This window comes from Anticarsia gemmatalis, chromosome 12 (genome assembly GCF_050436995.1).
Source record: "Anticarsia gemmatalis isolate Benzon Research Colony breed Stoneville strain chromosome 12, ilAntGemm2 primary, whole genome shotgun sequence".
Classification (NCBI taxonomy): domain Eukaryota; kingdom Metazoa; phylum Arthropoda; class Insecta; order Lepidoptera; family Erebidae; genus Anticarsia; species Anticarsia gemmatalis.
Window position 1 is genome coordinate 12,671,654 of NC_134756.1, and position 22,482 is coordinate 12,694,135.

Below are 22,482 nucleotides of genomic sequence, written 5' to 3' on the forward strand. Positions count from 1 at the left end.
CAACGTCTTAATGCCACTACACTTTTGATAAAACAAAACATACACTTAAAATTATTTATTTACATAAAAATATACAAATGGTAAATGATTGTAACATGCATAAACTCTCACATAAATTATATCTATTGAATAATGTTATTTATGGTAATATGGCATTTATAATTACTCCTCTCAACAAAGGGAAATACAGAGGTGTGTTACATTCACAAACTAAATGAAAATGGATAAAATATTCAGTCTTATAATATTGAGATTACTTTCTAATATGTTTAAAACAATATAAAGAAAAAGCTTACTGCCCAAGCAGTAGGTATTTAAAAATAGCAGTGTCAAAATGAAAGTTAAAAAATCTGAGAGATTCAAAGATGGCTAGATACTAAATAAAAGCTTTTCACCTAAAATTAATATTTTAGAACTTACAACTAAGAGTTGAGCATTTAACTCTTGATTGGCTGTACATAACATACATTTTCTAGCATAAATATCAATTCTACACATTCATATCGTAGAATAGTAAATAGGATTACAAAACTGATTAGTTCTATCGATGTGCAGCGCGTTTACTGCGAAACTGCTCAACATTTAGCCATAGAATTTGACCGAAATAACCTCATGTCAAATGTACAGCCATGCTTCATTATAATGCCTTACAAACAGTTAATTCAACATGCAATGAAAAATGTTCACTGCACATTACGTTTCATTAATAACCATACATCATGACATATAAAAAAGTTGCATTGAACACAGCTAGCACCTTAACAATAGTCCGTTTTATTCCTTAAGTACTATTAGCTTGTAGTATAACAGGTTGCTGGGCCTGTGGTAGCTGAGCGACGCCGACCACGGGCGAGGTGACGCTGAATGAGGTGATGAACACATTGACGATGGTGATGAGAAAGATGCCCAGCACGGTCATGTTGTTAATCTTGTCAGCCTTGCAGATCTCCTTGTGGTTGTTCACGTCGTATCTACTGTTCATGATTAGGCCGACGCCTACCAGGATCTGAGAACAAGGAGAAAGATACATTTTGGGTGGAAATTATTTTCATAGCAATTATTTCCTTGATACATTCGTTGTAAGTTAAATGTTGCTGGGTAGTAAGTGTTGTGGTGAGTTACGGTTGTTAGTTTGTGCGGGCGCACGTGTTTGCATGCGTGCGTGCGTGTGTATGTTCATGTGTGTATGTGAGTTAACTGTGACTTGATGTCTGGTTCATCGTACTTATACCAATTTTTGTAAAAGGTTATTTTATACATCAATTATACGTTTATTCATTTTTACTTAATGTTAATTTTACCACCAGATTCCAATAAGAGATTATAATTTATGCATATTTTAAGGATCTCTTTGGTGGGCTCGAGGGAGGGTATGCTTGGTGGATTTTTAGTAGACGATACGTAGTCATACGTAGCTTATCTAATAGCAAAATTACACAGTAATAACATACCTGGAAGATAATACTAAGCGAGATGAAGATAATGCTGGAATAGAAGTAGGGGTGTGTGGTGGAGGACTCGAGCACGTAGCGCAGCTGGTTCGCGTTGGCTGACAGTAGCGCCAAGTCCATCATACCCTGGGCTAAGTTCTTCTTCTGCTGGTACGTGTTCACGTCTGGAACGATCTACAAATAACATCATAACATAAACTCAAAATTGTCTTACATATAAAACTCTTCCGTTACTGGGTGACCGAATGATTGACAGCCCACAGCGAAAACTATTGAGCGTAAAAAGGTTAAGCACGGGCTGTATTCGCAAGTAATGATTTCGTAAATTCTTGTGTAGTATTTGATACATAATCTCAGGTTCATCACTATAATATTCATCGTTAGCTCCAATACATAGTTTATATCTACATATTCCTTCTTCGCACATCTACAGCCGACATCGAACGATGTGTGACTGCGGATTAGTAGGTAGGTATGTACAATAATTTCACTGACTCTGGGTAAGTTTTCTGACCTACTGGTCTGTGTTTCTAATAGTATTTAGTAGCTTTAGTTTTATCTTTAGGTAGATATATGTAAAAGCAAACTTACTCCGGGAACTGGTGACAGTCCACGATCATCTCCGACGCCAAACCTTGGTGAAAAGCCATTGTCATCTGAAATCATTAACGTAACATTATAACCTATATACAAGAACACACTTATTACCAGATTTTAACCTAGATGAGCCCAAACACACCTGGATTACCCCACGGATAACTGGTTGAGTTCGGTTAGTGTAAACAAAACGCATTTCTTGTACAAATAAACACATGCTTTTAAAATAACGTATTGGAGTACTGATTACTTTTTCATACGGTATAGAAAATTCAATCTTTCGTTTAAGATGCTAGTTATTAGTTTTTTTTTTTATATCAGTCCCCAAGGGAGTCCTTTGCCCATGTCTGAGACATTGATGTAGGTTTAAAAAACCGATGTTATAATCAAGATGCTGTTAGTTTTTTTCAATGTAGGTACCAATCAGTCCCTAAGGAGGCCTTGGTCTGGTAAAGGCTAAATTAGTAACTTATTAGTATTTAAAAATATGTAGTAAGACAGGATTGTCCTGAACTCCTGTCTTTTATGTTGAAAACCACGAACACTTAAATCTAAATTGCTGTTGACTTAGCACACTTCTAACAATTTTGGCATGCTTTTTTTTGAGTCTAATAAATAGTACAAAAATAGGCATTTCTGTAATCCGTGCTTCATTTTAAGCTTTGCCAGTGAAGTATTTATAGCAGTAAGTAATAATACCTACTTATTAAGGTGTATCATCTCATGCAAGCAATTAGCGACGTGCAGTAAATAATTATACTTATGTTGATTATTCGATGTTCATGCTGTGTGTCTAACAAGTAATGAGGGCCTATGTATTGCTTGAATTAAATTGTCGTAAACACAAGCAATCTTATTTGTCACCTATGTAATTAGCTATAGGTAATCTATACCTTGTAATTTAAGTGCGAAAGTCTGTTTGTCTGTTATTCTTTTGAGGGATACACTGCTAAAACCAATTTGAAGCAATTTTTAAATTTTGATTGTTGTACCTAAATGAAATTTTGAATACAGGTAGATGAAAAAGGCATTGTTTTTCAAAATCCGTTGGCCGCCCATCGGCTAGTTAATGTACGCATAAATAATCTTTAATTAACTAGGTAGTTAATATTTTTTATTTAATACCGATAGGCAGCTATTCAAAGAATTTTGACGAAAATGTTTGTACCCGTACTATGACCAAAATAATACGCTCAATAATAATATCGTCGGTACAAAAATGAATAAAGCTTAACTGTTCAAAATAAAGGCAAAAGAATAAGGATACGTAGATAATTGGTATATTGCAAGTATCAGCGTGCAGACTTCAGCTGTGTGCTAAATGCTGGAGAGATGCTGGCCATGTAGCTGATGTTCCATGCTCCTCCGTCTGCCCCGATACTTACAAGTTTTAGACGAGGTCATAGGGTCAAGGTCTATGTCAATGTTATTGGATGTATGTGTGTTCCAGTCACCGTTAGGGAAGTCGGGCTCGTCATGCTCCCACGGCGATTTACCGTCAGGTCCGTCAGTTCCGATGCCGTCGTCGTGTGTGATGGTGTGCCGGTCGTCTCCCGATCCTGAATCATGCTCGCCGCCTTCTGAAATATCAACAATATACAGTTTAGTTTGTTAAAGTTCTTTAAATGTTTTTTTGGCGAAAATTTATTCACGTACAACCAACCACAAACTTTGTGGAAATGAAGACTTGCAGCCCGCATTGGGAAAGTTAACATGGTTGAAAAACAATGGGTTTTTTCACCGAAATTTGCATTAACGGTGAAACCAGTAAGTAAATAAGAATGGTGGAAACCCAGACTTTACATACCAGTGGAAAATATTATAAAGCTGAAAATCATTTTTCCTTTAATTAACTGTTGCAGTAAATAATTACTTTACAATATTTTGAACCTATCAAAGCAGCCATGGAATATGACTTAAAACAACAATTCGGAGATTCCAAAAAAAAAATCAACTTCAGATTCGAATTTACAGCACCGAGCTCAAAAGAAACAGCTTAATGACTAGACCGCTGCATCTAAAGTTGTAAAACGTAAACAGGAAAATTTACAGCCAGGTAAATAACTAATTAATGATTTGTAAATGCAGTACCGTGGCGCCTATCCCAATGTGTCATGAGGAATATGCAATAGCCTTGTACAAAGTACATTACAGTTATTTATTCTAAGTATTTATCATACTATGACGTTAGCTGTAAGTGCGTTTGTACGTATCAATAATACTGAACACAATAAACGCGGTTAAGATTCTTGTTATTAACTGAGACTGTATTTTAATGGTAAACTTATCAATTTGAGTGTTAATTAATTACTAAATATTGCTACGTTATTAACCTTTCAATTAAATTAATTTACATTTTGTGCTTTTAAGTACCGAATAGTATGACAAACGCTGACGTAATATTTAGTCACAAAACTTGAAATTAACGAAATTTGTCATGGTTGAAACACTCTTTTGTTAAGAAGAAATTGCTGATGCTATTTATTTATTAATTCAGGCACCCAGTCCCATTTTTTTAAAGCTTAGTATGTAGGTAACATCTCGATCACATCAGCATTGAAGTAGAAGTAACGTCAAAATCTGTTAATTAATTTGGGAGCAATGAAGCTACAGACGTTCTCTTATAATTTTCTATGTGGGGTTAAAACCTAACATAGAAGCTGACAAACATCATTATGTACCTATTTATTTGACTTTTACCATTACTTTATTATAGTTAAGCGTTATAGTTTCTAGTTTTTACAATAACTAACTTTACTTTTAAAAACAATGACGAATTGTAGTTTGCCAAAAATAAATATGCGTCTTTTTTCAAGGCCTTCAAATACGGTTCGTTGTCGGTCAAATAATACGCAATCATTTGAGTCATTATTGTCCCATGTCCATATTAGAATTCGTGTGGCGAGTAAAAACTAACGACCGGTTTTCTGTGTGTTTTATTAACAAACTTCAATTAATTATTTAGAAATCTGTACATACACTAAACGAATCTATACTAATATAATAAAGCTGAAGAGTTTGTTTGTTTGTTTGTTTGATTGTTTGTTTGTTTGTTTGTTTGTTTGTTTGAACGCGCTAATCTCAGGAACTACTGGTCCGATTTGAAAAATTCTTTCAGTGTTAGATAGCCCATTTATCGAGGAAGGCTATAGGCTATATAACATCACGCTACGGTCATGAGGAGCCGAGTAGCAACGAAAAATGTTACAAAAACGGGGAAAATTCTGACTCATTCTCTTAGGTGACGCAAGCGAAGTTGCGCGGGTCAGCTAGTGTAGGTATATAACTAAACGATAATAATCAAAGAATATTTTGTTCGGCCCAAATTTTAAAAGAAACTCACTTATACCCAGTTTCTAAGGCACATATGTATTTTAGCGGTAGTTTATGTATTCAAATTGTCATGTTTATAATGACGTATGTGCTTAAACGCTATTGAATAGATAATATCTCTAAATGTACCTCGGAAGCCGGGGGTTAATAGTGGATAAAGAGATAATAGATTTGGAAAAACGTCCTGTATGTGTCAATATTTTCTAGGAAGTGTAGTTGGCTGCTTTGCCCCGCTGCACACCAATGAGTGCATGAAGCGTACACTATGCATAATTGGGTCGGTAGCATCTTGATTTGAGACAGTCTACATGTTGATTAGTTTCCAACGAATATTTGCACTAATTAACTTGTCATACTTATTTCATTTTCCTGAGTTTCTTGTTTACGTAGTTAGTGGTTTAGTTATAACTTTTTATAATCGCATCCATGGTTTGTAACATAGAACATTATCAAGTCTTTATCAAGCTTTTATCCGTGACACTTTTCACAAAACTTTGGGAATGTATTTCTGCGGTTTTTACTTTGTATATCAACTGGCCATTGACCACATCCTGGGCCAGCTGGCCAAGATAAGATGACCTCAAAACATTAAGTGTACGTTTAAAATTATCATCAACGTTACTTACATTCAATTTGAGTAGGGCTCTTGATAACATTGTATTTATTTAGTGGAACTGTATGTATATCTCTTTGAGTTATTTATATCGCCAAAACGAAACAGATAAATTGACCCTGAAGCGGTATTAATTAACTTTTTTAACAACTTAAACGTCGGATATAAATAACACGACCAATTTTAATTGAGAAGTTGGTAACAAAACATTTACAATGTTGAATCGGAGGTCTGCTAGTATAAGAATGTTAAGGTATATATGAAGGTAGAATTCCGCAGCCAGGAGCAACCGGAACAAAACCAAAATCCTGTATCCATTACCTTTACGATTGACTAACGTTATGACTAAGTACATGTTACCAGATGGCCGAGAAATCCAGGAGTCTGTACTATCTCGAACTTCTATCTCCAATAGTGAAACTATCGTTCCGGATCTTGTATAAATTTAAATTTAACCCATTAATGCCCCACTCCTGGGCAAGGGTCTCCTCCCGTAATGAGGGAGGGTTAAATTCTAAATGTGCTGCATCCGTATGCGCCCAACACCCCTCCCCCATTAGGATAGTTTTGTCCCGAAAATAACAAATCTGTGGCCTGGGACCACGGCGAGTGCAATCTGCGCCGAAACGCTAGGCATTTTAAGGTAAAATGCGTGTTCGCGTTAATTCCCGTATTCTATTATACATTAAGTCATAACAGTAATTAAAATGCATAATTGATAACATACCGTGGTCAGAGATGTCAGGTTTGTCGTCGCTGGGCTCCAACAGGCCGTCGTCGATGCCGGGGTAAGGGATCGCGTCCTTCGGAGGGTCTCCGTCCAGGTCGTCAATTTCTGGTCCTGGGGAACAAAACTACAGTTAATATGACGTAATTAGTATTTCCATCTCACCGCAATGTAAGTTGCAATATGCCGTCACACAATGAGAGATACTGCCTACAGAGCAAAAAGTATTTTTACTAAGAAGGTCGTAAACTACAGCTCTGGTTGTAAATTATATCCGCATCCGGAAACTTCAAAACTCAAGACTTCGTCACTAATAAAAAAGTGTCAATAAAATATAAATATCTTTTAGACCCATATGCGACGTCAAATTATATTTTCCGTTTAGGCAGTAATTCATAGCCGCGAAATAGCTATTATTTCTTAGCAAGCGTTTAAAAATCCTCTTAGAAAAGTAAGAAAACACAGTACAATGTACTGAATGTACTACTTCTACCTTCAACTACCTTCAGATTATTATATAAGGTAACAAAAAGGGAATTAACGCGGTCATGCATTTTACCTTATACTTGAAGCATGTTTACAAGTTTTACTGACGGTAGTGGCTGACTATTGTGCAATATTATATAATAGTCAGGCAACCAGAAAGTTGCACAATGCACAGTTATGACAAACTGCAGACATTTATGAAAAAACCTTGAAGGAAAACTCTATGAAAATACCCCATCGTTTAATTGATATGGAAAACCTTCTTCGTACTTGATGTTTTGCAACCTTAGTACAGTGACGTTTAGGTAAACTTATCACTTGTTTTCTCCAATTACCAGGCAACTGCGTCGTGTTTTAAAACCCAAAACCTTTCACATAGGGACATCATCATAGCCCTACGTCCTACGGCCATCTATTACAGATGATTAAGGTTTAATTACGAATAGAAAAATAGGTTGGTATAGAAAAAGTCTACTAAAACTAAACTAATAGGGCCGCGGTATATGACAATCGATATAGAAAAAAACATTATCATATAACAGTAAGGTAAGCTTTCTTTAATATTGTGCATTTATGTAATTTCAAACACAATTATAGTGTAAATTGGGACTTGAAACATCGCAAAATTAAAACAATTCTTGAAGATAATATGCTAAGTGAAAAATACCAAGTTTGATCAACTTTGTTGAAAGGAGACATTTGCCCATTTTCTCCTAATTTGGATAGTGGTTTTAATATTAATTTTTAGTCATTTAGGAGCGCAATAAATAAATATTTTTGGAATATGAACAACCCATACACGGTCATCTGATTCGTAACTAAGCAGAGCTTGTACTATGGTAACCATATAACTGATAAACATACTTACAAACTTCTAAATACATACACAATGAACAATATCCATGTATTTATTTAATTACTAGCTTTTACCCTCGACTTCGTCCGCCACCCGAATTTTCCCATGGGAACGTGTCATTTTCCCGGGGTAAAAAGTAGCCTATGTCCTTTCTCGGGTATCAAAATATCTCCATACCAAATTTCATGCACATTGGTTCAGTAGTTAGGCGTGATTGAGTAACAGACAGACATAGTTACTTTCGAATTTATAATATTAGTATGGATTATCTTAAGTGTTGACTTACCAGCTAGAGGCGGTAGTTGTCTGTCTCGATGTGGTTCAAGCAGCGGTTGTGTGGGTCGGTCTGTATCACTCAGACCGTTTCCATTCGGCTGGAATAAATACGAGAAATTAGTGTAAAATTCTGATACACCTTTATGAGTACTTTAACAGGATATGGAACGACTGCTTTAGCTGCTTTGAATGAGGGAGTGCATGGGTCTTTAAACAAGTATGTGATTATACATTGTTTGTATGCGAAGTAGATTATCGATGTACATGAGAATATTTTCTGTTTAGTCCTTCATAAATACTATATTCTTTTTCTTTCGATTCCATAGCCTGTATAAAAAGTACTTTAATAGCTCTATTCATCCCTATGAAAAGAGCTAACAAGTCAAACGCTCTATATTCTTTTCAGGCTAGTGGCAGATTCAGTAATGGTGACAACTATTATAAGTGTCAACATTTAAGTTTAATGAATAAATAATTGGATTTTTATTCAGAATTTCTTAGCTATGTGTGTTTGTAACTCATTTTTCCGAAAGCGTCAAGTATTTTAGCTATAATTATATTTCTCACAACTTAATGAGTTGAATTCATCAACCTGCATCGACTAGTAATACTCAATGGTATGCACGGTACAGCCGGTGATTTTAACCTTGGTATTGAGTGTTGAGTCAATGAAGTCATACTCAACTAAGCACCGTCTTATTGTCCGCACATCATTTTATATTTTCTATTAGATGTATGTTTTTTGTACGATTCGCAGAATTGTGCAGAATATTTGCGATTATTGTGGATTGTAATTATGTTGATAGTGTTTTAAATAAGTACTATGGTTTCATGTATGGCTAGCTTCTGCTTGCCGTGGTAAAATTTTCTGGGGTAAAAATAATCCTATGTTATTTGATTCAGATTTAGAATTAATCCGGGAGCTACATGCTAATTAATACAAAATACACCCTACCTGCTACCCGTTGGCCATTTTATCGGAATCTGGTCAAAATAAGATAATAATACTTTTTCTGAAGATAGTTTGAGAAAAGCCGTTATCATAATAGTCTAGGATTCATAATCAGCATTCTAAGTCAGTTTCGTTAGTGCAGTTTTTATGCTAAGTAAGAGTTGATGACCGAAACCAGTTTTAGCAACATAAACTAGCATATTCGTGAGTTCAACAGCCAAGCGGGACAAGTATTTTTGAGACACAAAAATATGTAGATGTTTTATTGGTGACTAATATTTTAAATTCAAAGTAAAACAAGCCCGGTTATACATCGAATTTGAAATACCAGTCACTAACATGCAAAAGTACCTTATCCCTCTAGTTCTTATAGTAGTTAGATTTGTATAGTCCTTATGTATATATTCCTTGTAGTAATCCTTATAGTAGTTAGAATTAAGAGCATCAGTTACCCGTATTCTTATGCAGTCGAGGGTGGCCTTATGAATACAGCTGCCTTTTTGGAAATATTATGGAATATAATGTAGGTAAATCGAGCATGTCGAGGCTCTGTACTAGGTGGTCGACTATAGTGCGAGAACAATCTTGTCTTTATGGCACAAGGCTTTCTTAGCCTTAGAAATAAATGGATATCTAATAACTTTTCTTACGTAAAATGGCGGAATATTTTTTTAGTTTCTTCATATAACGTCATAGAAATTAAAGAGAGTCGAAAGTTTCGTACAATTACGATTAACTGTGAATAATATCTTCAAAGTAGGGCAGTTATTAATAAAAGAATATGAGAGAGGGTTTTCCCGACCTACGCAGTGACGCACCTTTTACTAATACGACTATCTGTTTGTCTAAAATCCGGCCATTGTTTAAACGCACGTGAAAAAAACCCGTATTGATATATATTCGTCAATTCTTTGTATGTGTTAGCACTTGGTCAGTTCCAGATATATAGTTACTGCACGTATTCAATTTGTACTAGTTTAACGGGCCATGTTTAATTTATCTGACAGAAGAAGTCACTGCAAATGTGTGAAAAAATCTGCCGAAATTCGGGCAGGGTTCCGGTTCTTTAACTATGGGAGAATATTTAAGCCTTTATTTTGTAACTAGATAGATATTTGTAGGTAGATACAATTAAATAAGAATAACTGTATGATTATAGGCACAGGTGTAAGAAATTGTACTATGATAGCTCATGTTTTATGTACTATTTCGTAATTCAATAGTATGTGCATGCAAATAATAAAATTACTTGCATTACAATAAACATTGCACACGAGTATTATGAGTAGGTATGTATTACTAATTGCATTAATGAATGAACGTATTTACGTAGTGTTAATTAATGTCATTGATGCGATACTATATACGTTACGAAGAGTGTGACGTTGTACTGTAGCGCGGTTCTCTAACACTATCAACTATCGACAACCGACGACTTACCTATCTACTCGTATATATTAATACGTCAAGCAAAACCTTTGCACCCCTTTTTAGGTAAATAGCGCGGCCGCAGAAGTTGAAACTTAGCACTCTTATAGGTTTCCAACCTTATAATTGTATGAAAAACTGATCTGCGCCTCTAACGGCCTAAATGTCAAAATCTGATCTATCAGACAGTACTGACTGTAGAGAATCGCGCAAATGATGATCAGATGTTAGTGATAGTTTTTAGTCAACAAACTTTTATTTAATCCGGAATTTGTCTTTTACGTCGCCATTCCATTCGTACACACAAATTACGAGTATAATGTCTCACAATATTTTTCAGGATCGGGGAAAGTGATGGGTTTACCCGTTACAGTATCATATTGTCATAATGACGCGAAATTTGGAACAGTGCCCGGTACAACGTCATCATAAAATAACGTCAAGTCGAACCATAACTCTATTCTTAAATTCTATTAATAAGATTTTAAGTATTTTCTTTCTTGGAAATTGCAGAAAAACACACACCTACCTTATGTAATAACCTTAAAAAATCCTCATTCATTCCGAACAAAATGTTATTATTGACCGACTTTAAAAAAGAGGGAGGTTTTCAATTCGACCGTATTTTTTTTTATTTATCATCATTCAGCTTTACCATAAAGCTGAGAAAAAAATCATAGACCCTTGCAGTCTTTTTAGTCTTAGGGGACGTATTAATGAGCAACATTGTATTGCAAACAATCGAGTAACTTCGTACATTCATACGGAAATTCTACAAACTATTGACATCGACATAATTATCATTAAGTAGAGCAGTGCACATTAGTTAATTAGTAATTGACTCAACACAGATTAACTCGTCCTTGGCCTCCAATGCTTTGTGGATCCTGAACCAGATTTATTTTAGGTCAAGTTAAGAGTAGGATACCAAACCTTTGGTCTTCGGTCGAATTTCTTTTATTACAGAATACTATTGGATATTGATTACTAACTTATATTTTGAACGGCGAAACATTGGTTTATTTCATACAAATTAGCCTATTTCAGCTCGAAGATTACAAATAGACATATTAGACTATCCTTGTGAACCAGGGGGCAATTTACGTTACAAAAACGGACCAATATAATTTCATTAAGGCAGACCAAGTTATAGTCCTAAAAAAATTGTTGTTGAATTTCGGTAGTTATTATGTTTAGTGACAATCAAGGTGCATTGGCAGTGCTTGTGCGTTGTTTTTCTCAAAGAACTTCAATAACAAGGTTTTATCTAGTTTCATACATAAAAACACTTAGTACTGCACCGATAATACATACTTAATTACTAATTAGTCTACCGATAATATTATTTGTTTGTCACAGTCTCGTTGTCAGTTCTCACGGTCACTACGTCACAGACTTGAGGCTTGTGACCTACTGCTTTGTGGTCTCCTGACCTATTTAGTGCATTAAGTACATTGGAACAATGTAACAGAACGATTCGAAGTAATTTATTTATGGATGGGATTGATTAAAGGACTGATTGATGAGACAAGCGCAGGACCGTAAAGTGGCGTACCGAGGACCCGTAGCCTGCACTCAACAGTGTGTTCAAACGCGCTGAATAGAGGGATAAATAGATATAAAGAAATGATTTAAATCCTCTACGTCTTTAATAACATAGGTACATATATAATTTCATGCCATAGAAATACACAAAAATGAACTATAAAACTATGTGTCTGAATATAGCACGTTGCGCGGAAAGCATATAAAAACAAGAGGCGTTCGAGACGAATACGGGTGACTGAACGGAATGACGTTGCACTCACATACTTATCTTTCAGTCAGCGTCAAACATATATTATGTATTTACTTATGTAAAATCTGTCACATTTTCAAAAGCATTTTTATAAAATTACTGTTATGTAATAATAACTTTAAAGTAATTTTACAATCACTGGTCGTTGTTTTGTACCAAAAGCAGTATTGAAATGATATTTTAATACAAAAAAGTGCGATTTAATATAGACAGTATACTTACATACAGACAAAAACTTTGAACGCTGAGTGTATGGTAATCACCCAGAATTTACTTTAGCGAATAACATTTATTAATATATTTATGACTATTTTAATAAGGGGATTAACAGCGCATTATTTACCTTGGTAAGATAGTCTTTCTGACCGTTGCACCGGCCATGATCCCCTGACTCAGACAGTTCCAGACCACAGTCCCTTTACACTACAGTTTGAATCATCGGACGAAAGTTATAAATTAATATATTTTCTATATAAAACTGTAACATACCGTTACCAATATAATACATAGCCCTAACATCCCTAACATTATTATACATTTTGTAGCCCAGTTTCACATCTTTTGAATTAGTGTCGGATTAAAAATTAAAGTAAGTGCATGAATAATCTACGAAAATCACACCCGATTAGCAATTTTTAGTCAAAAGTAGTCATAACGAAGTTTTAATAGCAATTGGGGATTTAACTTTGTACTATTATGACGTATTTTGTGCTCTACAAACTAAATGCATTTCTTCAGGGTAGTAAACAATCAACCTATTTCAATGAGCTCAATATAAAGTAAAAGACAGAAAATAAAATAATAAAAACGTCAAAAATACGATCATCACAATGTACCAAATGCGAATGCCCTTGGCCGTGATCCGAGCGCCATATTGACTAAACAACTCCCACACCGCCACACTACATCATTAAAAGTACAAGCACTGCCAAAATAATTGTGAAAACATTGAATCATTCTCACACAAACTGTAATTTCTTTACTTCCTCTTATTTGAGGAAAATTGTCTCAAATATTTTTGTTAATTTGCAAACGTTATGTAAATTTGTTTATGTGTTGTGATTCAGTCATGTTATGTGTAGATAGAAAATAAAAAAACTGGTTTGGAGCTCGATTGACCGGTTGCTTCTAGATCATTTTTAGAATTTTTGATATAGGTGTTATGAAATGCAAGTTTTGAATTCTTTTTAGGGTTTAAATGAGACCCAATTACTGAGACTTCGCTGTCTGTCTGTCCCCAGGCTATCTCATGCACCGTGATAGTTAAGACGACAGTTGACATTTTCATAAATAATGCATTTCTGTTACCGCTATAACAACAAATACTAAAAAACAGAATAAAATAAATATTAAGTAGGACTCCCAAATAACTAACGTGATTTTTTTATCAGCGCTAATTATAATCAGGCATCGCAAAAGTTTCAAAGAAACTTCCAATCATCCTCTTGGCCGGTGGGACAATGTCACGGTCACCGTTCCACAAACTATGTGAAAAGTCATCTGCGAATTTTTGTGATGAGTTTTCCTGTATAGATTGTCACGAGTACAGAAAAATCTGCCCACGTAATAGTCTGTCATCGGAATGACGGAACAACTACGTTTTTTGTACACACTAATGTATTGAATCAATATGTGGGCTGTGTGTCAATGAACTTGGACAGCGAACATCTCAACAGCATTGAGACTTAATAATAAAGAATCATTATCTAATATTCTACGAAAATAAACATGAGCATGAATTTTACCTTGGGTCAGGAATATTATAAGACACAGAGGCGGGAGGTCCTCTACCCCTATGGAGGTATCATCCCTAAATCAGTTAGCCTGTATAACCGGCGCCGAAACGTCAAGTAATCCAAGGCAAAATAGATGAAACTTCTAAACTAGCATCTTTATTTTAAACCTACTCATTCTACTCAATAAATTTGGTAAGTTAAGGATTGTTTCCCAATTTTTTGGTCAATTGGCTTCTGCTACAATCAGGCTTTTACGGTAAAAAACGTTTATAGCTGTTATGGGATGTGTTACTTTGATTGTGATACATAGCTTTTTTAGAGAAATTTATGATGTGTTATTCTCGGGCCATTTCAAACGTGCGAACTAAGTCCTGTCATTTTATCGGAATCTCTCGCTCGCACTTACACATTGTCAGATTCCTATGATTCTTTCGATTATGACGTAGTTCGCACGTTTGTAACGGCCTGAGTATAGTGTGTTAGGAATTAGGCATTAAATGAACAATATCTGTCAGGTATTCCCATGAATATGATGAACAGTTTGTTAGTATTTGTCATTTTTATCCCGAATCTCGTCACTAGAATATTAGGTGTAGTTGGTGTAGTATTTATGACGTTGGCAGCGGTCAGTTATTCATTAAAACAAGATATGCAGCAAGTTAGTCAAATATGGAAAGTACACAGATTCTTTCAATAACTATACTTATTGGAAATTATTTGAGTAATTAATTTAGGTTTTAATTTTTTCTACGAAGCGTTGGAAAACCTATGACAGATCATTTGATGCCGTAGTTAAGTTTATCAGAAATACCAAATGTCATAAAACAGTAGCGCCAATCCCTAGAGTCTTACCTAGTACTTATCGGAAGTTTGACAGTTAGAATTTACTGCAAAAATGCTTCCTACTATATCCGCTAGAGACGCTGATCATATTTTCGTTCAAAATTTGTTGTGAGCTAGCCAGTTGTTTATAGTTGAGGGTGGTGGAGAATCGCGTTACAGGGGTGACTGACGTAAACGCGGGGTAAACTGAAGAGCAGGCTTATGTCTTGCAATTGGTAGAAAAAGTTGTGAATAATGATGATGATGGTTTTTCGAGAGTTGCGTATCTCACCTCCTTTGTTGTAACGGTTTTTCACAATCACAGTTGACAAATTAGCACCTGTATGATTATTTCATTTCATGGTTTATAATAGAATATTTCAATTTTTACAGTCATATTGCAAAACTAGTACATGATGTAACTATTTCAAAAAATAAGTATACACAGGTATGTATAGTTTACCAGCCATTGAATATAAGATAAAGAGCCTTGAATCGTCCACGCTTGTCAATTATGGGTTCAATAGCACGTTTGTCTACAGTCAGTAGTATCGAGAATCTTGAGTTTGACATTTAAAATGTACCGGAAAATTAGTTGTCACTGCATCCGCTTGGGGCGCTGATCGAGGTTTCATACAAAATTTTTAGCTTTTAGTTAGCCGGTTGGCGATAGTTCTTCAAGAACTGTTTAAAATTTAGCATGTAACGTTTCTTCACGACGTTTTCCTTCAAGTTTAAGGCAGGTGAATAACTTGGTAGGAAAATAACAACAAACAAGAATATTTAGCTAAAACATCTTTATCACGGTATTGGTGTGTCGTTGACCCCGTCAAGGTAACACTAACGTTAGTACTTATTATTCTGTGCTAACGTTGCTAATTATAACAAGAGATCATCTGACTCATCTCGGTAACTATGAGTTACGGCTCTATTACTAAACTTGGTTTTTGTGAATCTATACTTATACTTATACTTATACTTATACTTATCTATACTAATATTATAAAGCTGAAGAGTTTGTTTGTTTGTTTGTTTGTTTGAACGCGCTAATCTCAGGAACTACTGGTCCGATTTGAAAAATTCTTTCAGTGTTAGATAGTCCATTTATCGAGGAAGGTTATAGGCTATATATCATCACGCTACGACCAATAGGAGCAGAGTACCAGTGAAAAATGATACAAAAAAGGGAAAAAAATTATTTGACGCAAGCGAAGTTGCGCGGGTCAGCTAGTAATAATATTATAAAGCTGAAGAGTTTGTTTGTTTGATTGTTTGTTTGTTTGTTTGAACGCGCTAATCTCAGGAACTACTGGTCCGATTTGAAAAAATATTTCAGTGTTAGATAGCCTATTTATCGAGGAAGGCTATAGGCTATATATCATCACGCTACGACCAATACTAGTAGAGTAAAAAGTGTTACAAAAACGGAGAAAATTGTGACCCATTCTCTCTTATGTGACGCAAGCGAAGTTGCGCGGGTCAGCTAGTCTTTTCATAAAGTTATAAATGTAGTCTTGCTATATAGAACTAAGAAAGTCTTCTTCTTATCGTATGGTTAGTGGTGAACCTAGGGTCGAAGTTGTTCAAGCCGCCCGAAAGGTCTTTGACATGGCTTAACGACTGTCATCTTAATAGACAACAACCGGGACCGACATTTTACATGCCCTCTGAAACACGGAGACGCCCAGCTCAAATACCACTATGCGGTCACCCATCTATGGAATGACCGCGCCAAGGTTTGCTTAACCCACAGATCGTTTACCGACCGGTGAGCGCAACTGGCTATGGGCGTCTCGATAGAACAGTAGATGCTTAGTAGCTTCACTTTTCTAAGGAGGAATAATCCCTTCTGAGGGAGGATTTAAAAATATGACGATATTTGTGTGTGTCTATACGAAATCTGCCCCGTCCTGGCGGCGTAGTTTCAAGGCCCAGGGACCCAAAAAGTCATACTTACAAATCTCTTAATTTCAATAATCAAGTCTGCTGGCAGTAACTAAGTATAGTCAATTGAATGGCTATTTAATTACCCTGAAAATAATTTTGTTTCGATATGGTGGCAGCTTTTAGATCTTTTTATCATTTATAATTTAATCTAAAGTAGATAATGATTAGATCTGTTGTCAGTATAACAATCGTATATTGCCATGATAATGGTTTAAACCTTTTGTTTAGTACTTTATATCATAAAATACAGTCTGAAACAAAGGACTGGTCCTTTGAATTAATATTTCCACGTAAGGCGCCGTTCTCTTGCCCACAACTTCCTCATTGATATAAAAGTTGACGACCGATAATATACAGGGTGTGGCGTAAATAATGGATAATCCTTTACCAGCGGACTGATCTAAAAATAAAATGTATCTCTGGCATAAGTATCATAGTTTTTGAACTTTCGAGTACCAACGAGTTGCCAGTACGAGCGTAAATCGCTCGCATCGTAATCGCTTAAAAAACACCCAAAAAGGCCGAAATTTCAAAATTTCAAAAATATGATACTTATGCCAGAGATAAATTTTAATCTTTAGATCAGTCGGATAGCGACCATCCGCTGGTAAAGGGTTATCCATTATTTACGCCACACCCTGTATATCTGTCAATTAAACAATACCATATAGAGTGCAAAATAATGGTTTATTTACTAAAAATAACTAGAAATAAGATGTCACGCTTTGTGAGATTTAAGCGATGAAAACAGATAATTTGAAACCCGGAGTATCAGCTACACACATACTGTTTCTTCGGAAAATATTTCCGAGCAGAAACTAGCAGAAACAATCATCCTTCTAACATTATAAATGCGAAAGTTTGTAAGTGTGGTTAGATGTATATTCGTTATTCATTCACCAAAAACCTACTGGGCAAATGTACCAATAGTCATAGCTATTTATGCGATAGCTTATAACCTGGATCAACACATATGATACTTTTTACTTCGGGAAATCTTTCCAGGCAAGCATCGCGTGAAGAAACTAGTGAACTATAAATTTAATGTATGGATGTTTGTTAATCTGCCACCCAGAAACTACTCAATAGTTTTTGGTGTAATTTTGTACACCGGTGGTTTATTTTGTCGACAAAGAAGATGTAATCTCGTGGATTAAATCTCTAAATACTAATCAAAAATGAACATCAACTGAAACTTTTAATTTTCTTTTAACGAAGTATTAATTCGTACATAGATAAATGACATAAAAAGCCAATACTATTGTTTTAGAAACGGGCTCTTGCGAATTAATTAACACTCGAATATTAAAGACTACGAAGAAAATGGACCTAGATTTATGGTCTAGAAATAAAGTGTATGATCTCTGAATGTTTGCATCTCTATAGTATTTTACCATAGTTTGATCAGAATACATATCTTATAATATATAAAATTCTCGTGTCACAGTTTTCGTTGCCATACTCCTCCGAAACGGCTTGACCGATTATCATGAAATTTTGTGAGCATATTGACTAGGTCTGAGGATCGGCCAACGTCTATTTTTCATACACCTAGGTGACACAATTTTTTTTATATGGCAATGCAACGTTTGCCGGGTCAGCTAGTATCTATACTAATATTATAAAGCTGAAGAGTTTGTTTGTTTGTTTGATTGTTTGTTTGTTTGTTTGTTTGAACGCGCTAATCTCAGGAACTACCGGTCCGATTTGAAAAATTCTTAGGGTATATATCATCACGCTACGACCAATAGGAGCAGGGTCCCAGTAAAAAATGTTACAAAAATGGGGAAAATTTTGACTCATTCTCTCTTATGTGACGCAAGCGAAGTTGCGCGGATCAACTAGTCTTATATAGAAGTCCTGTATGACAGGTTATATGAATGTGAATGATCCAGGAAAAGTTTGTAAGGATCGCACCAAGTAGCATTCTCCGGTCTCTGCCCACCCCTATGTGAAAAAGGTGTGATATTGATAAAAATATAAGCGGAATTGTTGCTCTCCAAAATATAATATAATACCCTATTGCGTTAAGGTTTAAAAGAAAGAAAATAGGTTAGTAAATTTACATTTACATTTCCAGCCTACCATAAAACTACGTGCATTGTATTGCATTGTCACCCTTATGTAGTTATCTTAAATCAAAGAATCAGAGCTTATTTATACGTTCTAGGACTTATGACGGTAAACAATAACGATGCAGGTAAATATATAAGGCACTATTAACCCTGCAAGATAGATTAATTAAAATGCTGCAATTTTGGTATTTAATAATTGAGATAAAAATGCCTTCTGAGCTTCTGAGCAAGTTTGGAATTCAATTAAAGTATAAAAAGCTTTATACATTTGCTAATTACTTATCAATTTCTGGGTATGTGCGAATCAATAACTAGATGAGTGAGCAAACAGGCAAGATAGTAAAAGAAGGATGAAAATGTACTTATTAGAATAAGTAAAGTTATTTGAATCCGTCGTTATGTCAAAAAAAAATAAGTAGAGTTTTGTGTAATGTGTTTATGATTGTAATGTTCATCGTATGAAGAATTAGTTGTTGATAATACACATATACCGCTAATATAGTGAAGCATATAATTTCTAGATATTTAAAGACATATTTAAAACATTAGTGCCAGTAACGATAGATGCTTCTTCTTCACAAAAAACATGGCTAAAATGCACAAATCTTTTAATAATGTTCGTAAGGTTACTCATTGGTTACTCATGTGCCCATATTTAGTGTAAAGCTCCCGATCACCTTAGATTTCCGATACGATTCGATATACATAGATGCACCTCTACTATTTTATATATTTCTAAGGTTTGTGTGTCGCATTGTTAAATAGTTTAGACTTATATTTATTACACTTATTAATTAACGGTGTGTTTATATACATAAATGGTTTATGTGGATTAACGGAACTGTAATTTCAATAGGACTTTAAAAATATTATAAGAGAGAGAAGAACAATATTTGCACAAACCTAACCTAACCAATATAAAATAAATTTAACCCATTACTGTCCCACTAAAAAAAGCTCTATAATACATAATTATTCTCTAATAAACAATAACCCGGGGTTCCTCAGAAAATCGCGGGAAATTGATTAAAATCTTTGAATTCTTAGCCCGCAAATACAAAAAAGTTACTAAAAATTAACTTACAAAGTATCTGTCATGGTTTCTTTCGTTGTTCAAGTTATTAGGAGCGCCACTCATCGCGACAGGCTTGCCGAATATCAGCTCAATCTCTTCATCTAACCCCAAGTGTTTATCATCCGAATGTTTCAAATCCTTATTAGTTTCATTCACAATCTCCAACTTAGTGCGATCTGTAGCCATTTTGACACAAAATATATTCACTTTAATTTAAAACTTAACGATAATTTTATAGTAAAATGTTTGATAAAGTAAAGCGTGTGTTTCGCGCGCCGTTTGAACGAAAACTGGAACCTGTCCGTCGTAGCCGCGTGGTAATGACTGGCCTCTATAAATAACGAATGTAAACCGACTCATTTTAATATACTACATACAATATGTTTTAACTAAATGTAAACAAACTTCTACGAAGTCCCGTGTGACGTAATGATTGTGATGTCAGTTTGTTTGCACTTTGTTTTATTTAGTTGGTATTTTGGAAACGGGTTTTTTATGCAAATGCTAGAAGTTGTTTCAAAATAATGTAGTATTAACATCTTTTGGACTCTCAAGTCAATGTGTCATTAAAATGCAGTTGTTTTTGTAGAGGTTAATAATCTTACATTTATCTTTAGCCTTTTTCCAAAAATTTGACACTCCTACTGAAATTATATGAGTACCTATCATTGAATGTTTAAGCAGAATCCTATAATATAAAAATAAATATATTGATATGCACTGAAAACTGATAAAAACCAGGGTTCACAGGATGCAAGTGATTCAGGGTACAAAACTTACTTTTCACTTGTAATTTACCACTGCCTGGGAGTTTATGAAAAAGTTCCTACCTCGCTTTTATCCAGTGTGGTGGGTTCAACCCCTCCCTCATTTCAGGTAGAGACCCGCGTCCAGCAGGCATGTTGTTTAAAAAACTTCCATGAATACATTCAATAAACGCTGTAACAGAAAAGTGGGGATTCTAATTTATTTTTAAACGATTAGAGCACTTTTTTGTGGTATCTATGACGTGATACTAAAAAAGTCTTGTGCTAAATCTACGTCAATCTATTCCAAACTTTCTTTTTAAGAATTAAGAGTCGTTTAGAGTTGTTTAGTGACGTAGGTATATTTGTTCGAAGTAAAAGGTCGTAAAGACCAGTAAATGGTCTAAGATCAAAAAATGCGGAAGTTTATATACATAAAATCTCGTCTCCGTGCGATAGGGGTAAGCAGAGAGCACTAGAGCAGAGAACGCCACTTCGTACGATCCTCACAAGCTTCTATTCCTTCATTCCGTTAAATACATTTCGTCATACGAAAGTTAATACTTACTAAATCTTTGTAACTGGTATATTTTCCGACATATTGTATTTGGTAGAATTTTCGAATGTTTCGCCTTGTTGTAAGAATGTGTGTGGTTGCTATGACCATGTGTAAGGCACACGACTGGCACAAAAAGAATCACAGGAGCATGCTGATGGAGTTGTATCTCTTGAGCTGTAGCCATATCTTGCGGTTCTGCAGTTATGAGAGAAACCACTTTATATCCTTCTGTATCCATGCCACCAGGAGACATGTATTAGCCACTGTCATTGTAATTAAATTATCGTAATGAGTACCTGGTCGACGCATAAAAACATAATGCGAACGTGTATTGAACACGATGAAAATTTGAAGACTACAGTTTTTTATTACCTGATGTTTTGACGGAGTTACATCAATCTTAGCCGAGGGTGAGGGGCGTCGTATCCTTGCAATGCGGGTTTCTGCACTCTTACTTGATTTCTATTATTTTATTATTTTACGAACAAAAGGTAACTTCAACTCGTCATGTTAGCGACTGTTGTCTTTTTGACAGCTTTGGAAGGCACTATTTTTGTTTCTACCCTCATATCAACTAAAACTACTATCAAGATGTAACCTATTTATGAAGCTGTTATTTAAAGTATGTGGGTACTTTACTTACCTACTAACATGTCATTTGATAGGGTTGCTAGCTATCATATTATTATCAACGATGTACTGCAACTATCAACGTTCGCGGTTTCATGAAAACCACAGATAGAGCGCTACGTCGTGTACATGCTTTTATTAAAATGACAGTTTATCAGGCAGTAGGTTTGTGGTATATAATCGTAGATGTTAAAAGACAAATCCTTTAAAGATAGTTTTATTAAAATATACACGTACATAAATTCGCTCCTTTTTACCATAGGGGTACCTAGGTTAAGACTAAAGAACAGTAGTAGTTTATAGTTGGGCGTTTTTGTAATTAATTATACGTATCTTCATTTATTGATTCATTCATAACACTTAGAATTTATGCCT

At 35.0% G+C, this 22,482-nt stretch overlaps 1 protein-coding gene across 4 annotated transcripts; it reads right to left on the minus strand.

Moving 5' to 3' along the window:
* Window positions 1–40: 40 nt before the first annotated feature.
* Window positions 41–22,009, minus strand: LOC142977314 (ninjurin-A-like). 4 transcript variants are annotated; one of them, XM_076121142.1, is made up of 10 exons: window positions 21,850–22,009; window positions 21,487–21,672; window positions 21,003–21,111; window positions 20,182–20,348; window positions 8,350–8,437; window positions 6,722–6,835; window positions 3,434–3,628; window positions 2,043–2,107; window positions 1,452–1,625; window positions 41–1,006 (listed from the first exon to the last, which is right to left on the minus strand). In XM_076121142.1, exons 4-10 carry the CDS (start codon window positions 20,233–20,235, stop codon window positions 782–784), a joined length of 915 nt encoding a protein of 304 aa, XP_075977257.1. In that variant the 5' UTR covers window positions 20,236–20,348; window positions 21,003–21,111; window positions 21,487–21,672; window positions 21,850–22,009; the 3' UTR covers window positions 41–781. The 4 variants fall into 4 exon arrangements, with proteins under 4 accessions (XP_075977257.1, XP_075977256.1, XP_075977254.1 ...); XM_076121141.1 differs by lacking the exons at window positions 21,003–21,111; window positions 21,487–21,672; window positions 21,850–22,009 and having other exon boundaries at window positions 3,545–3,628; window positions 20,182–20,473; XM_076121139.1 differs by lacking the exons at window positions 21,003–21,111; window positions 21,487–21,672; window positions 21,850–22,009 and having other exon boundaries at window positions 3,503–3,628; window positions 20,182–20,473.
* Between the last annotated feature and the right edge of the window lie 473 nt (window positions 22,010–22,482).

Bases quoted from the DNA above. Each gene is read 5' to 3' on its own strand.
- LOC142977314 (XM_076121138.1), bottom strand. From the start codon at position 20,358: ATGGCTACAGATCGCACTAAGTTGGAGATTGTGAATGAAACTAATAAG. The intron at 2,108-3,433 runs GTAAGTATCGGG...TAATGATTTCAG, and splicing joins TATGACCTCGTCTAAAACTT to ATGACAATGGCTTTTCACCA. The intron at 1,626-2,042 runs GTAAGTTTGCTT...TGTTATTTGTAG, and splicing joins GACTGTCACCAGTTCCCGGA to ATCGTTCCAGACGTGAACAC.